This window comes from Epinephelus moara, chromosome 23, assembly GCF_006386435.1.
Source record: "Epinephelus moara isolate mb chromosome 23, YSFRI_EMoa_1.0, whole genome shotgun sequence".
NCBI classification, from domain to species: Eukaryota; Metazoa; Chordata; class Actinopteri; order Perciformes; family Serranidae; genus Epinephelus; species Epinephelus moara.
Genome location: NC_065528.1, coordinates 3,296,426 through 3,313,960, shown reverse-complemented (window position 1 = coordinate 3,313,960; position 17,535 = coordinate 3,296,426). Strand labels below are relative to the sequence as shown.

The following is a 17,535-nucleotide window of genomic DNA, read 5'->3' as shown; positions in this document are numbered from 1 at the left end:
TGGTGTGTGTATCAAAGTCTGATATATCTTCCTCTGTGTGACAGAGCTCCATCCTTGTCCAAAAACTAATGAATACACATAAATGAGCCACACTGTTGCACTGGGTGACGTGTTCCGTCATTACCATGAACACAGACAGTAGTTTATTTTGACTCAATCCCACATACACCATCCTGCTGCCACTTAGAGCACAAAATGTGGATTAATCCACTGCTGAAAATAGTCCCCAACAAAAACACTATTTCCTCCTGTTTGAGTAACAGTTACCAGCTGTTTAGGAACTTCCTGAGCTTTTTTAAATACAATCAAGCTATTTTTTATTGCCTGTACCATATTTTTTCCAGAAACACTTTGCATTGTGATGAGATGATCAAAGTTACTAACCTAACCAGTGGTTTTAATGCTGTACCTGATCGGTGTATGTCAGAATGACATTTGTGCTCGCCCAGCCATAATTTGAATCATGTTTAAATTCAGTGCCATTGTATTTATGTGCTAACCTCATTTTTAAAGCCTCAGAATTAAATCAGAAGTATAGGAAAGTTGGAGATTATTAAGAGGCTGCATTCAAATAGACTTGAGCCTTGTTGTTCATTTGAAGGAGGCCAGTCCAGAGCAGCCGAGACACCACAAGGCAACACAGAAGATGATGCTGTGTTGCGGTTTATACAAGAACCCATGACTTTGTAATGTGAAGCCTGTCATTCTAATCCTTACCTCACAATCATCATGACAAAGGATACAATAATTGCCGCTGAGGTAACTGTTCAGTGTTATAAACTACTGTGTTTTTGTTCTGGTGTCTCACAAGTCTTCAGACTCTTACATCGTTACTCAAACTGGGCCTGGATAATATTTTATGATGCAATGGTGACTGGTGCCTGTTTTCAGTCTGAACATCCACAGCCCAGGACCCCCAGGGACCTAAGACCCAGGTTCACTCCATATCAGTTGGCTCCACATAATATCATAATTAGTTCAACATTTGCACCACTTAAATCAACATGTTCTCACGCCCAACTCGTATATTTTCAAAATAATAGTTTCAGCAACACTTTAGGTTTTGGCAATAAAACTATTTGGCTCACTTAAAATTATCATGGTTTGGGTTAAGATCACTTACAAAAGTAAGTAAACATCTATGTCATGTCATGTCTGTCAATTTTTCTCCACGGTATTATTATTTCATTGTATACATATCCTCATACAATGGTTCAAATGATATCTTAGGAATTAGTGCCCAAAGAATGGCGTTACGTCGTGAACATAAAGTTACCTAATTAAGGTTAAGTTTAGGAAAAGAAACATGGAGAAGACGTACCTTCAAATGGTTCAAAGTTTACTCAGAGTTCACACGACTCCGGTCCCCTGGGGAAAGTCCTGCGTTTTGTGACCAATGCACCACCCTGCCTCCTGAAACGCCTCCTTCTTTAGCACATTGGTCATGTGATCACAGCCTTCCAAAATACATGGTTTTGCACGAATTACTGGTTCGTCATTAGGTGGAATATTTACAAATTTTGGTGCATCACTTTTCCTAGGAAAACAGTGCAGAGAACAGCATGACTATAAGGCTTTAACCAATAATTATTTTCATTATCAATATATCTGATGACTGCTTTCTATGAAAACAGATTGATTGTTGGGAAATAGTGAAAAATGCACATCATAAATCCCAAAGCCCACGTTACTGGCTTTACTTACTTGATTATCAATAGCTGCTGCTGGTTAATTTTCTGTTATGGAGAATCTCTGAAAATAATTTAAGTGCCATATACGGTCAGAGTTGACAAAGTAAAAATGTACACCTGCATAGCCATGAATATAAATGCAATTTTTAGGATCATAAAGTTGAACAAGTCAAGTGTTAAGCATATTTTCTGCTATAAAAATTCTATACAGGATGGGACCTTGTTTAGGTAATGTACTGCACTACCTGAAATTCCAATGATATATATACAGTGTATTTAAAGAATGAATCACTGTAATAAAGAGAAGACGATTCCTATCAGACATGAGTTTGTTCTTAATTGGCTGCTGATGAAAAAATTGCACAGAGCGAGACGCTCATACTCATGGCTGTGTTTGTGCTCATAGAGGAGCAGATCCATGAATGTGCAAAGCTGCGTGTCCCGGCCATGCAGCTCATTATTATAATGACTCAGATGTAATCTGCCGAGGTTGCCAGATTGGTTTCTGCTGCCGAGAATCTTAGTTGCTAAATTATGAGTAGAGAGTAGTTCTGAGATCCTGCGCATCCAAGATCTGTGATACCAGCTGGTGAAACTATTATGTACTTTCTGTGTGAATATTTAATTTCAAAAGTTGCTTTTTTAAAGCACTATTCTGTCCAGTAATAGAGAGATGGAGATCAATTTTAATGAAGAAATGAGAGACAGATAATACCTTCTAATTCTATGCTTAAAAAAATGGTATGACAATGCTGGAGTGCTCTCATCTACAGTATGCTGTACAGTTGTGCCAAAATTCTCCATCTGAACTTGTCATTTACAGTCATACATGGCTGTATCCTTTAATTTTACAAGTGAACATATCTGCAGCACAGGATGCTTTTACACTTTACTTTCTAAAAAAAGAGTGAAATAATGGGTAATACGCTGGGAACAACTGGGAATCTCTCACCCCACTGGCATCATTATTTGTTCTTTGTGTAAGGAATATAAGTCTTAAAGGCCCACTGAGAGAGTAAATATAAGACGTTTTCTTTGGTGGAGGAAGTTGATATCCCATAAAAATGATAGCCTAAATATAGCCACAGAACATTTTTCATGTGTTGCGTTGCTCCTGTTGTTTACTGTTATTTCTGGAAAAGATTTGGACTTGCTGGACTGTGTTTGCTCGGCAAATAAATCAAAGCCTCTGCACACCTATACACTTAATTGATGTTTTTTTCCCCCTAAACTAGGTGTATATAATGGAGCTTTTATTTATGTCACTAACGCTAGGCTAATTTTGTATCAGACTTTGGTAGACTCTGGTGTGCCATAGTTTAAAAAAAATTGCAAGTACAGGTTAACAAGATCAAAATTCTTACATAGTGATTTCCATTACAAATACTATCACAGCAGCAGTGTACCTATGTTACATACTCAAAATCCTCAAATAAACATATTAAATTCAAGTGGGGAGAATAATAATAGCACCTGTATTGTGACAGCTGTCATTGCAGATTTAGCCCAATGTTCATTCATCATGCCACACAGATTCTATTCTTCCAACAGGTAAAGCAATTCAAGTAGGTCTAGCCTGATATCCTTTGATGGCTGTACTGCATCTACTGGCTCCCAGTATGTAACAAACCCTAACCCTAACCTTGGGAGACTGGTGTTCAGAACCGTGTGAAACCAAGTGACCTTTGAGTCCTTTTAAGGCATGTTGTCAGCATGTTTCCTTTCCTAAACCTGAGCTATGCAACTTTATTTCCCTTTAATCTGACCTATGTTAATTTTCTTTAGGTACCTAACTAATCCTGACCCTAACTTTGGAAGAGTGGTGTTTGGAACCATGTGAGACCAAGTGAACTGTGAGTCAAGGTATGAAGTCATCATTATTCTTTTCTTAAACTTAACCTACATAACTGTACTTGACTAAACTTAAAGACACCAAACTGTGTTTTAATGGTAAACCTAGCCTACATACCTTTGAGTACGCAACTTTACATTAAGTATGTAACGTGCTTCTTGGGGTACTAATTTGTTAGATATCATACAAACTGTGTTGTTGTATGAGGATATGTTGAACGGAGTTATGGTAGCAGTGTGTACAGGTGGTTGTAGGTTGACCTACAGAAATATTTGGCATATTTCTTCAATAGTCATAATTACCATTAATACAACTGCTTCTAGCCAGTACTGACACAGCTTCACATGAGTGAATGCACACCAGTGATCGCCTGTGAAGGTGATACTGATGCTGAATGTGGGCAGTGTCTGACATGAAGGACATGGAAAGCAAGGCTGCTACCAAATGTTAGCTAGCTTGTTAATAACTACCCTGAAATACGATGGTATTGGTACATTGTCCACTTTCTTATGTTCCATGCTTTTCTTAGGACTCATTGCCAGTTAGGCAGCATCTGTCACATGGGGCAATTAGTTTTTTTCATAACCAATATGACCAAAAGAATGAGATTGTGGATATGAGTGGCCGAAATGAGTTTTCTCTGAAGGGTGGCTAGGCTCAGCCTTAGAGATAGGGTAAGGAGCTCAGGCATCTGGAGAGAGTTCAGAGGGCCATGTGACAGGGCCAGTAGGCTAAGCAAGTTTCTCCCTTCGTTCCTTTCGTCCCTCTCCCCAGCAAGGTTTTCCAAGGTTTTCATTCTGGGGGGTCCCGAGGCATTTCCAGACCAGATGAGATAAATAATCCTCCGGCATGTTCTGGGTCATCCCAGGGGCCTCCTACCAGTTGGACGTGCCAAGAAAACCTCTTATGGGAGGCACCCAGGAGGCATCCTGATCAGATGCCTGAACCACCTCAACTGACCCCTTTCGACGCGAAGGAGCAGCAGCTCTACTCCGAGCTCCCTCTGGATGTCTGGATGTCAATAAATAATATGCTAATTTTCAGAGTTTACTGTTTCTGCAGTTAGTTCATCATTTCTGCTAAAAGGAAATGATATATGTGCCAGTATACACAAAACACATTTAAAAAGACATTGCCAATCAAATTTCACAAAAACAAACATATCGATGTCGAATACAAAGCACTTATCTCTGTATATTTTTAATCCTCTGAGGTGTTTTTGAGTTGTTTTCACCACCATACCAAATTTGGTTTAACTTTGTGCAGCAGCAGTAGTAGCATAGTTCACATCAACACCACCCTCAGAAAATCAGATTTAGATCTGACTTTTTGATCTACTTAACTGGCATATTTAAAACCTGTGTTAAATTACAGGTAGGATGTAATGTTGATGTTCTGGCCTGGGAACACTGTTCTTTGCTTGGCCTGCTGCCCGTTACCTGGCCCTTTATAAGCGGATAAAAATGAATGGATGTATGTAGTGTTGAATTAAATTAGGACACAGTTGTTTCTTGCAGTCTGGTGCACTTGTAGGATTTGTCTGGCTGGAGTGATTCCTTAGGGTACTCTCACCCTGAATCTGTTTGGTTTGGTTTAATCGATCTCTGGTGCATTTGTCTGGTTAGTTTGTTCAGGCTGGTGTGAAAGCTCTTAATCAGAACCCTAGAGTGGACCAAACAGTCGGACCTCAAAGCAGACTGTGTTTGGTTCAATCAGTCAGACAGTCAAAAGAATTTTAAACAGTGGTGTGTTGAGCTCTTTAAAAAGAGTGTGACATCACGGTAATAACTCGCTGTCATTTTGCTCTACAAGACAACTCCTTTTTGTCTTGTCTCTACCTGTCTGTCTTTATTAATAATGAGCAGTGATTTTCACTGTCAGCATACTAAAAATCTTCATAATCAGTCATTTCTTTGTGAGCTCTTTGTGACAACAGAGAACAAAAATGTACCCATAAGAAGCATTAAAGTGCAGCATGACCTGTTGTGAATTTGATTTCCCCCAAGTATGTCCTGATGATGCCAAATTACATCATCAAAATTGTCCAATCAATGTCAGTCTGTATGCAGCCATGTCGCAGACTGCAGCCATACACCTTCTGCACACTTTTTTTTTTTTTTTGCTGTGTGGTGATTCTTTGCAGTGTCAGGGGCTGCGAGTTTTGTGTACAGTTTTCCTTCCGTGTCCCTTTAGCTCTAAGACAGAGGGGGGCTGTGCGATACATCCGTGACAAATGACTTGTAAACTCACATTAGCGTCAAGAGGAAGGAGCGGAGCAGTGCCCCCCACGCCATCTCTCTGCTCCGCCGATGCATGCAGTGACAAATTTGGAAGGTTTGAGGCAAACTGAGAAATCACGATCTAATTTTGTATTGGGATGGTGAGGGGGTTAGGATGGGTATATGTGGTACATATATATATGTGTGTGTGTGTGTGTGTGTATGTGTTTGCATGTGTGTGTGAGACTGATTCAGGCGTGGGATGGACTGGAAGGGCCCGCTGAGAGGCACACAGCATCACACTACCTCTGTGGTGGAGAACGAGAGATAGAAAACAGAGGGGATGAAGTAGGAGTGAGGGATGGCAGAGCAAATGAGTAAACGGCCCATGAAGCCAGATGGAAAGAGGGATGGAGGAGGAAGAAGAGTTAGGAAGCTATGAAGACAGTGGCAGACAAGAGATGGAGAATAGGAGGAGGCGAGAGACAGACATACTGTAAGGAAACAGACAGCCAATCAGAAGACAGGAAGCAGAAAAAAAGAGGACGATAGACGGACAGACGGACAGACTACTGGCCCCTTCCTTCTTTCTTCATTCCTTGTTCTCTCCATCCCTCCCTTCCTCTCTTGTTGAACCTTATATCTCTCCCCTCTCTTTTAATTCACAGTGAGCAGAGTAGAAAATATTCAGGTTAGCAGGATTCTCTTTTTTGGCTACTGCTTATGGTCACTTTTGCCAGTTGAAATGACGGCAGTGGATTATATCAGCTTTAGTTGATTGACCGCAATTCCGTCACAGCTAAAATTAAATTTTGGCTGTTCTCTGGTTAATGGACCCTCTGCTAGCCAGTGAGTCAGATCTGCTCCAAAATTTAATGGGTTCTTCCTCGGTCAATTCTACACCCTCCCTAAAATTTCATAAAAATCAGCCAGTAGGTTTTTTTTAAGGTTTTTTTTTCTGTAATCCTGCCAACATACAATCTAAACTGAAAACATAACCTCTTTGGCACAGGTAATTAGCACCAAACATACAGTACAGCTGAGGTTGATTTGAATGTTTTAAAGTTTTAAAAGTATTTCAGCATAAACCAGAGTATTGGACAAATTAAACTGACCTGATTATGGCACTAAATGAAAAGTAAGAGAATTACCAAAGTTACTAAAATTCATCCTGAGGGGAACATAGATGTCTGCACCAAGGAGCCCTTGAGCAAGGCGCTGTACCTCCAACTGCTCGGGGCGCTTGATCATGAGTAGCCCCCCTCGCTCTTGCATCTCCCATGTAGTGCATGTATAGGTCCTGCTTGTGCATGTGTGTATTGAGGGCCTGTGTGTATGTGACAACAGAGTGAAAAAAATGGAATTTCTTCTTGTTACATGCAACTTTAGTTACTTATAAATGTTGAAAGTCAAACCTAAATAGATTATGTCAGGGGTTTGGAAGGACACAGATCAACTGACAATTTTGATATTGAGTATGGATTTGGTAAAATGCTAACAAACCCTGATGATATCCAAGAAAAGTATCATATTCTATGTAAAGTGATGTTACCAATCTTAAATTATTTCCTGTTTTCATCACATTACTACAGTTACCATCCATTTTGGTAGTTATCACTTGATTGATTGGCCGTTATCAGTGATTATCAGTCTCATAAATGGCCTGCTACACCTACCAGTAGCGTCAGAGTGAGTTGGTATCAAGAACAGTTTTGTCAGGGTTCACTTTTGGTTTTGTTTGGTTTTGGCACCAAAACTACATGGTTAGGTCTGTACAACAAAATCATGGTTTTAGTTAATTTAAGTACATTTGTTACATAACGTAACCTTGCCTACATGATGTAATGGGCTAACTTATGTACCTCAGTTAAAATAAGTCACCACTGACTTTTGGTTTCACACAAGACATGAACCCCAGTCTCCTCGGTAAAAGCCAATACTCTGTGGTCAGCTTTAAAAGAAAATAGTCTGGGGGTAAAATAAGCATGTTTGTAACATAACGTAACCATACTCAATGCTAGACCTATCATGATAACTACTTTGTTGGACGATGTATTGTCCCAGAATTACTTGCAACAAACAGTATTGTTGTCATTTTGAGACCATTTTAGGCCACTGATATAATGATAATATAATAGCACAATAATGCAAATACACCTTTTCAACACACCTTGTAATTCTCAAGAATATTCAGATATTATAATCGTGAAAAACATGAAAAAATGTTATAAATATTATTTTAAAAGTAATCAACACCTGTTAATACATACAAGAAAGTATGGAATACCTTTATAGGAGTAGCCCAAAATTACTCAATATGGGACTTACTGTAAAATTTGGCAAACAAAAACAAAACCGATCAATGCCTCTTGCGACTAACAGACAAACTTAATGAAGGTCCTGAAACCCCGCAGTTACCTCCATAATCTGGCTGGTGTGCTACAGTGGGCTCCTGTGGATGGACGTCCTTGGAGCCGGGCACTTTGCTGCTAGATTTATGGAGTGGAGGATGAAGTAGTTGGACGGTAAAACTACAAACGATGGACTTTTGTCTTGTTGCCAAGGGTTGGCAAGCTAACGACTATAAGGATTGTGTGTCTTCCAGTGCAGTTGCAGGCTAACGGTAAGCTACACTGTGTTGTCTTTCAAGTGTTTTTTTCCCTTTGGACTCAAGCAAGTACACAAGGTGGAGAGAAAAAAAAAGGATTTCTGCACCCAAGTCTTCAAATGATGGAGAAAACCCTACTGTTTATTCTGGCATCATGTTGGCTAAAATGTTGGTGACATTCTTATGTGATGAAACGTGTGTCAACAAAAAAGTCAATATCAAGGTAAGCAAAATGATTAAGGTCATGTCCTTATATCGTATGATAAGTCAAAAAATAATAACAATTATCATGACAGGTCTTCTTGACATGATGCATCTTGTGAAACATGTACATCAGCTAAATAAGCCAACGCTGTCTTTGGATTTCATACGAGACATGAACCCCCTTGTCCCAGGTAAAAGTCCTGTGTGTTTGACCCATCCACAACTCCAGTCTCCTCCGTACATGGACAGCACCTACTAGTAAGGGTAGCAGGTCTCTTAAAGATCTATGAGGCTGACAATCTATGACCAGCCATTGAATCACGGGATAACACTTGAAGTGGGTAAAATCACTTTACCTGTTTTTGTTTTTTCATCTGTTAACCTAGGTTACGGTGCTGTAAATTAAAGGCAATCAATTTAAGATGGCGTACCTTAAAGTCAGAAATTAGAATCACTTAATAGAGTCAAAATAGAGTCACTTCTTATTAGTTCAGGTCCAGACTGACAGACGGACAACTGATAAGCCCTCAGATAATCAGGCGGTCAGACAGACAGACAGTTGGGTAGCACCTCGGGGTAGTGGAGGTGATGGTGATAGTGGTTATAGTGGGGGGGGGGGGTTATAGAAATCCACGGGCCATAAAGCAGCGCCAGCCTGGCATCACCATGGCGACGGAGGGACTGGAAAAAGGCACCATCCCACTACTCCTGCCAGAGAGTGGAGTATGTGGTGGAGGAGGTGGCTGCTATGTGTGTCATCCATGTACATGCAGAGCCCATGAAGTGATTGGGGAGGTGAGGGACAGGGGTGGGAAAAGGTGGGAAGGAGCGAGAGAGTTTAGGGAGCAGAGGACATAGGACTTTACTGTTGGAGGAAGGAAAGGAGGTGGAGATATTTGCATATGGAAGAAAAGGAGAAGAAAGAAGGATAGAAGAAGGGATAATTGAATAAGGCAAGGAGCAAAGGACAGATGGAGAGGGACAGAGGGAGAAGGTAAGAATGAAGAATGTCAGGAAGCAGAGACAGATAGATGAAGGAGGTAAGGAAAGAGAAGGAAAGAGGGAAGAGGGGAGCAGACAGTGCAGAGGGGGGGGCACACGGAGCCTCCAGCTGGAGCCCCTCTGCGCTGCAGGAACACAACCCGAGGCTCACACACACACACACACACACACACACACACACACATGCACGCCAGCATGTAGTCCAAAGCAAGTGAGAGCACACACTAGTGCACACACTCACAAACCCACAGCACACATTCAGACAGAGATATTCTTACACACACACACACACACACACACACACACACACACACTCGTCACCTCATGTGCCCATTACACCAGCCAGGGCCAGCCGGTGAATCTGAATAAAATCATCTCCTCCTAAATCTCCATCCCTCCCTCCCTCTGTCTGTCTGTCTCTTTCTCTTCATCCGTCACCACCTCTTCCTTCTTTTGTATATCACTCCTTTGTCTCCTGCCCGTTTCACTTTTTCTCCCTCCCTCTCCTCGTCTGTCCCTTCTTCTTTTCTATCTTCATCTTCCTGTCGGTCCACCTCAGGCAGCTCTCTGCAGTGGCTTGAGCAATAAACTCAGGGGACCCTGCTATCACAGCAAACCAATTACCCAGCACTGGGGGCACACATACACACGCACACAAACACACATACACACTGAAACATTGCCCCTGGGAGTCTGTCCCCAAAACACACACACACACACACACACACACACACACACACTGGAAAAGCAGCAGCCTGTCCACAAGGAGTTACGTTAGAATAATAGAAAGCAGTGTAAGTCCAAGTTAAATAAAGAAGCAAATAAATTATTAATTTCAGTGATTCAAAGATGCACAAATAAAGTAAAAGAGAGAACAGTAGGAGCACATTGTCACGATATCAACATTTTTACTTTGGCATCAAGACATGGCCGTATTACCCTGCAATAGAGCCCATGGCAAAAATGGGCTGCTGGGCCACTACTGCCTCAATTTATCCCCAACGCATTGTGCAATGCGTACGGATTTTATACAGTGGAATACAACTTAGCCTCTGGCCCAGTCAGCAGAAAAAAATGATGTTTCTGTAAACCACAAATATGTTACATTTCCACATTCTATATGCTTCAATAATCGTTTCTAAGGACCCTTTTCCACTGCACAAAACAACCCACGAACATCTGGCCATTTAATATAATGTGAAAGGTTTAAATCAGCATTCACACCTAGATCTAATGACTCTGCAGTAGCTACAGGTATTCATCAACTCCAGTTGTAATCGGAAGTTATGTAGACACAACAGCCTGCTGAATATGCTCATTTTAGCCCCTTAACTGGCGAGATACAATGACGTGCCACCACAAATTACCATCCATCTCCGCCCAAACAGTGCTCAAACATTGACCCAAATTAGCCGGCACAGAGTTTGACAGACAGACTGAATTAGTAAGAGCTATATAAAAGCAAGTAACCACCATTAAGTTTTCACAGGTCTCCATGCTGTTTTCTATTGTTTACTTACCTGTTTTCCAGCCTGCCCTTGACATCAAATGTGACACATAAAAAAACCTCTGTTCTACTGGCAATGGGAAAGAAGTCTATAGCCTATTATTAGCAGGTTATCCTGTGTTTAAGAAATTTGCATAAATGCACTAATTTGGGTGGAAAAGGGTTATAAAGTAACATTGTGTATGAGCTGTCTTTGTCATCTGGAGGTGGAGGGGATGGTGGATGGTGTGGCACACAGGAGAGATGCCTGCCAAGCTGCAGACCACTGTTCCAGACCAACAAATAACAAAACCAATTGTGTTCTAGTGACCTGTTGCTGTTTTTCCAGCAGATTTTAAGGCACCACATGTGGCTGTTTTTCAGTGATCTGTTACTGTTTTTCCACTGGGAACAGTGCTGAGCCATTGTTGGGTTTTCTGCTGGGAAAGTGCCTTAGAAAGTTTTTTGTTGTTGTCTTTTTTTACTCAGACATCGCTGCATTTCCAGGCTGTACTGTGCCCCCTAAACCAGACATTTACAGCCCACACATGGTCTTTTCCTAACCATAGCTAAGTGTTTTTTGTGCCTTTACCTAACCACACATTAACCACGGTGCTGTTGAAAGTTTCAACATATTAGTATAGTATGTATAGTAACGTACAAATGTAACATATAAGTGGTTTGCAGAACCATACAATGCCAACATTTTTTCTGGTGTTGGATTGCTAGCCTCTCATTTGCCATGTGGTTATTTGACTAAACACTACTTAATTTAGGAATATGTGAAATATTAACACAGAACTAAAATAATGGTTATAAAACTAGCTTTTGACACAATAAACCTGTACCATAGTCAGACGGCTTAACCATCCCACAATATCTGGATACAAGTGGTTTGGATAAATAATAATATAAACTTGTTTAGATGTTACCTTTATCTGGATGAAAAGCACATCTTTTAAACCAATAATGGATTTTTATGGGAGGGTTGAATATCATCTTCACTCCCCACAAGGAGGCACCAAGCTCAATACAGCAGAGAATGGGGAGAAACGATAATCACAGCATCACACACCAAAAGATCGGCAGCTATAGTTTTTGGTGAAAGGGAAAATGCATCAAGATCTGCCATTCTCCTATTTTCCTTGGGTTGAAGCTCATCTATCTGTATGACATTTCTGATGCATGCTATATGAGCGTCAAATGACGCAAGCAAAGGGTGCAGTGCTACAAGACAATGAGTACGTGCTGACCTTAAGAGGGATTTTTTTTTCAGAAGTTTGTTGTTTTTTACCTGTGGTAAATGTTTTCTGCGCACAGAAAGAAAAAAACTAAAAACTAAAAACAAGCAAGCACTCCAGACATAGACATCTGGATTAATCAACAATGGCTACCAAAATGTGTCACTGACCATTTCTCTCATACAAGACACTATCGGAAAGAAATTTAGGTTGCAAAGTGCAACCTTGAAACATAAGGCAAAAATATTGTGCAATTTGATAATATGAATGTATTTTCTTAGAAGCTGATGCCAATAAATGTCGCATCAAAGTGAAACCTCAATGAAGAATGTTTGAAGTACAAGGCATTGGCTCGTGTGTAGTGCAGTGGCAGAGGTTACTCACCAGGGGGAGCCGTAGATTCTGAAGCCCCGCACAGTGACCTCAGAGTCCTGCAGATAGATGCAGTTGGTGAGCAGCGACTGGACGTTCTCATAATTCTCAGGCTTCAACTTGGAGGCAGAAGGGAAGTAGTAGAAGTCCTGCTTGATCAGGTCAGCCATAAACTCCTGGTCGAAGGTCAACTCATGATTTCCGGCGATTACTATCTTGATGTCATAGGGCAGGGTACCTGGAAGAAGAGGAGAGGGGGAAGTAGAGAGGTGAACAAAAGGAAAGAGATGGGGAGAAAGTGGGGAGGGAAGGAGGAAAATAATGATAGAAAAACTTAAGGAGAAGCAAGGAACATGAAAAAAAGAGAAGATGGGAGTGATTGGGGAGTGACAAGGAGAAAGGAGAGAGGAGGCAAAATTTGATGAAGAAAGTCAGATGAGGGTGAACAAAGCAGGAGGTATGAAGTTGAATTATGTGAGGGAATAGAGAGGGGGATAGAGAGGGCATAGAAGAAAAGATGAGAGGAGGAGAAGTAGAGGTGAGAATTAGGAAGCAGAATTAGGAAGCAGGAGGTGAAAGTGGTAAAGGCATGAAAGAAAAGCAAAGGAGAAAAGACAAGGAAAGAAGGATATATAGAAATAGAAAATGGAAGGATATGGAAAGGGGAGATGTAGGGGAAGGGGTGAGAGGAAGGAAACGAAGGAGAGCCGGGTGGCAGACGGAGTGGGGAGGGACAAGGAGGAGAGGGAAAATTGAGGACTGGATATGAAACTCATCCCAGACTTCTTGGCATTCACATGCGACATGGCTTTCTCATTGTCTTTCCCTTCATTTCTAGCAAATCTGTACATCTGTCTTAGCTTCCCTCCATCAGTCAAGGTCTCAACCCAGTACACTGCTGTCTTCTGTTTATGGAAGCATGGCTGAATGCATCCGTCAAGGAATCTTTATCTGGAGGAATGATGAGGAGGGAAATCAGAAAGAGTGATCATTGTGAAGTTTACGATGCAGAATATTAAACATTTACGGGCTATGGCAACCGCCGCCGCATCTTTCCCCCTTTCTCTCTCATCATCCTCCTCTAATCAAACACCCACTCCTTCATATCACCCCCCATTTTCTCCTCTGTCTCAATGGCTTTAATTGGCTATTCAGAGCCTGGCACAGCAGGGCGCACAATCGATCTGTGCCCATCAAACCCAGCGGCAGCCGGCCCTTCACAAATCTACATGATGTTTTCAAAGCTCTGCTGAGGAAACAGAGAGCCAACACTGACAAACATCTGGGGGTCTGCTTTGTCAGGTAGAGTGGCTGACGGTGAGTTCAATCACCATGGAATTTTTTTTTTTTTTTTTTAAATACTGCTAGGACGGCATGGCGTGCAGCTGAGCACATCGGTTTGTGTGTCAGCATGTGTGTTTGTGAGTGACTTTCCCTCATGTGTGCGAGTTTGCATGCATCTGTGCATGAACGTGTCATGTTAGTGAAAAGGAGTAATTAAACTGAGCTTTAGAAGAGGCTGACAGCCCGGCGACGGCCCTGTCATAACAGCCAATCACAGCCCGGTGACAGAAAGAGAGAAAGAGTGGGGGGATAGAGGGAGGGAGAGGAAGGAGAGAGCGACAGAAATACTTTAGGAAGCCCAAAAATCCTTGAGTGTGAAGGAGGAATAATAACAAGATGAAAGCAGCTGTCAAAGAGTGCCCGTCTCTGCAGTTTGGGCCGGGGACGCCCCCTCTCCCCAACACAGCTCCCATTTGTTTGGCAGAAGGGCTTGTGTTTAGTTGTCAAGCAGACACCAAAAAAGCCCCGTAAATGAGGGGCTGCACCTCCACAAAAGGCACACGGACACACACACACGCCACCGCACAATCAAAAGATGTTTTCGATTGCTTTTCGTCAGACTTTGGCATTTGAAGTATCGTTCCTAGATAAACCAAGGTTGAAGGAATATTTGCTCTAAAATAAAAATTCAATCATTATTTTCGATCAAATTCTTATTAAAGCCTGCAGAGCGCCTGTATTTCTTTCTCAAAGTACTGAAGGTAATGGGGCTGTCTTTTTTTTCTTCTTTTTTTTTACCAAAAAATGCATAAAATCCCCCCATGTTCTCTGAATGTCTAAAGCAGCATCATCACTGTGCTTCTGCATTGTGGGTCCTGAAGACCAATATTTACCTCTCTCTATTTTTCACACAAATATTGAGAAATTTAATAGGAAAGGAAATACAGAAATAGGCAAGTAAACATGACACTTTTGGACCCAAAAACTTGGAATGCACTGCACAAAATACCTGGAAAGATTTTAACAATGTTCAGCTTTTGTGCAGCTCCTAACAGGACTGGTAATTTCAGTAATTCAAGACCTCATGTGGCACCAATCCATGCAAAACTTTCTGTACGAGATTTTAAAAAAGAAAGGTTTGGAGATATTCAGAGACTGCCACAGTAAAATGTCTAACTAAAAAACTTTCAACTGAGTAAAAATGTACAAATAGAAATTAAGATTCACTTTTATTTAACGGTAAATTAGCATTTCAGGCTACCACAAACATTTCCTTGTGCTTTGTATGTCACATGCCTGCAGCTGCTTTACTATAAAAGCCTTCCAGCTGGTGGAAATCTAACAAAATCAAAGCAAGAAGCAAAGAAGTATTACTGAAGGTATTTATTGTGAAGCAGCTGCAGGGATGAGATGTAGAAACACGTTTTGTGTTAGTCCAGACTCACTTCGCAACAAGCTGGTCTCAATCTATTAAAACATTGACACATTTTTATTAATCTTTGTATTGTTATTGGTGGGTAAGAACATAATGTAAGTGGAAACACCATATATTCTTCACAGATTACAACCTTAAATACACTGAACAAAAAATTAAATGCAGCATTTTTGTTGTTGCTGCTATCGTTCACAGGTTTAAAGGGGAACTAATGTTTTTTTCAACCTGGGACCTATTTTCCGATCTACTTTTGTCTAAATGAGTGATAGGATGTTCAATATTTGACATTTCTCCAGTACGAAGCTAGGGCTGACCTGCCTGCAGCCCATGAGCGCGCGCTATATTAAATAATAGGGCACTCAGACAACGTCAAACAACGTCAAAATACGGCCACTAAAAGTGCATTTTTTCCACACAGATGGGCTTGGATTGTTAGTATAATTATCCGACAAAATAACGGAAATGAGAAATGAACGTCTGTGTTTACCTTTAGCTGGATTAGGACAAGTTCCTCTGCCTGTTGCAATTTTAGTATATGTGCTACCGAAGTAACACTGCTCCCTCTCTCTCCTCGTCCGCTCTTCAGTTTCAATGAGCTCTACATCCGTGTATGTCCGTGTACTCCGTGTTCAAATAAATACGGGTGGTCATCAAATTCAAATGGCTCATCCAGATCCAGTTGGTCAAAATTGGGTAAAAATTCGGACATGTTTGTTGTGGCAAGTCAAAACATTTAGAGAGTGAAAGTCTGGCTCTGAAATCTCACGTCTCGTCAGATTTGAGTTGTTGCAGGAAGTAACCACTGGACTGACCTTACAAAGTCTGTTTGGAGTAGTCATGGCTGAATTTTTACCCGATTTTGACCAACTGGATCTGGATGAGCCATTTGAATGGACCATGTGAGAATTTAATTTGAAAGGACAGACACAGGAAGTGGCCACGCTCAGCAGTCAGACAGGAGTCACATTAATTTACAGGGCTGGTACCTGTGGTTATTATATGAGCTAGTTAATAACATGTCAGGCAGAAAATCCAAAGGGTGGGATCATTTTGAGAAGGTGGAGGACAAACCCAAGGTGATATGTAAACTGCAGGCATTCATTTGCCCATCATTCGTTGACTACAAAGATGATGTATCAGATGATAACATCAGCTACACTTAAGTAGCTACATGCCCATTAGCCGCTTAGCACAATCATTATTGCTTTGCCGATAGCGTAATTAACAAGTAGTTCGCTCAGTGTGTGATGTGTGATTGTAGATAAAATATAGGCCTATATCAGTTAAGGTTCATTAGTACGGTTTTGTATTTCTCTGTAATGTAGCAAAGTGTTAACAATGTTACTTACACTATTCTTTCTCAGACCTTGAACTCAAACTATTGTGTTGCCCTGCCCAAAATATAGAATTTCAAAATCAAATTAATATCGTAAACCTGCGGGCAACTAGTCGACTAACTAGACCTAGCTAGGTCAACTAAGAAAATTCTTAGTCAGGGGCAGCCCTACTGTGGTGTGATCAAACTGCACATTTTAGAGTGTCCTTATACTGTGATCATTCCAAGGCACACCTGTGTAGTAATGCTGCTGTTAATCAGCATCCTGATATGCCACACCTGTCAGATGAAAGGATTATCTTGGAAAAGGAGAAATGCTCACTAACACGCATTTGTAGTCATTCTTGTGTCCACCTGATGAAGTATTAACTTTCGTTTTAGCTATGCATTGGTCTCCACCAAGTAAAGCATTTGGCTCTGTAGTTAACTGCTTAATTTGTACGTCAAAAGAAAAAAAACAAAGAAAAAAATAAGCTTTGTGATACAGAACAGAACTGAAGAGTCTAGTGATAATTCTCTGTGATTTGTCACAATGAATGACCCTTCTTACATTCCACTTCATCATTTGAGCCTCTGTTAATGTAAATATCTAAATAGTGCAGTTTTAAGACTACATTAAAATTAACTTGCATTTATTACATAGCCATCTCAGGCTGTTCATTTCCAGCATGTACAAATCTTGTTTAAATGCATCTCATATCACCTTCAAAAATGCTACAAACGTATCAGACCACATTTCTTTCCTCTGCAGCCTTAATGACGACTGTGATAGCTTCTCAGTGGAAGCTCAGCAGGAAAGGTGCCA

The 17,535-nt window shown here is 41.0% G+C and overlaps 2 protein-coding genes across 3 annotated transcripts in view; both read right to left on the bottom strand.

Annotated features, from left to right (window-relative positions):
- Window positions 1–17,535, bottom strand: part of scube1 (signal peptide, CUB domain, EGF-like 1) — a 647,001-nt gene that overhangs the window by 331,637 nt on the left and 297,829 nt on the right. The gene's annotated exons all lie outside the window — the stretch shown is intronic.
- The window catches only part of mpped1 (metallophosphoesterase domain containing 1), a 139,748-nt gene that overhangs the window by 70,605 nt on the left and 51,608 nt on the right, over window positions 1–17,535 (bottom strand). For both annotated transcript variants that reach the window (XM_050036089.1, XM_050036090.1), the window contains exon 4: window positions 12,688–12,913. In XM_050036089.1, the coding sequence (XP_049892046.1) occupies window positions 12,688–12,913 (226 nt within the window). The remainder of the gene's footprint in view (window positions 1–12,687; window positions 12,914–17,535) is intronic.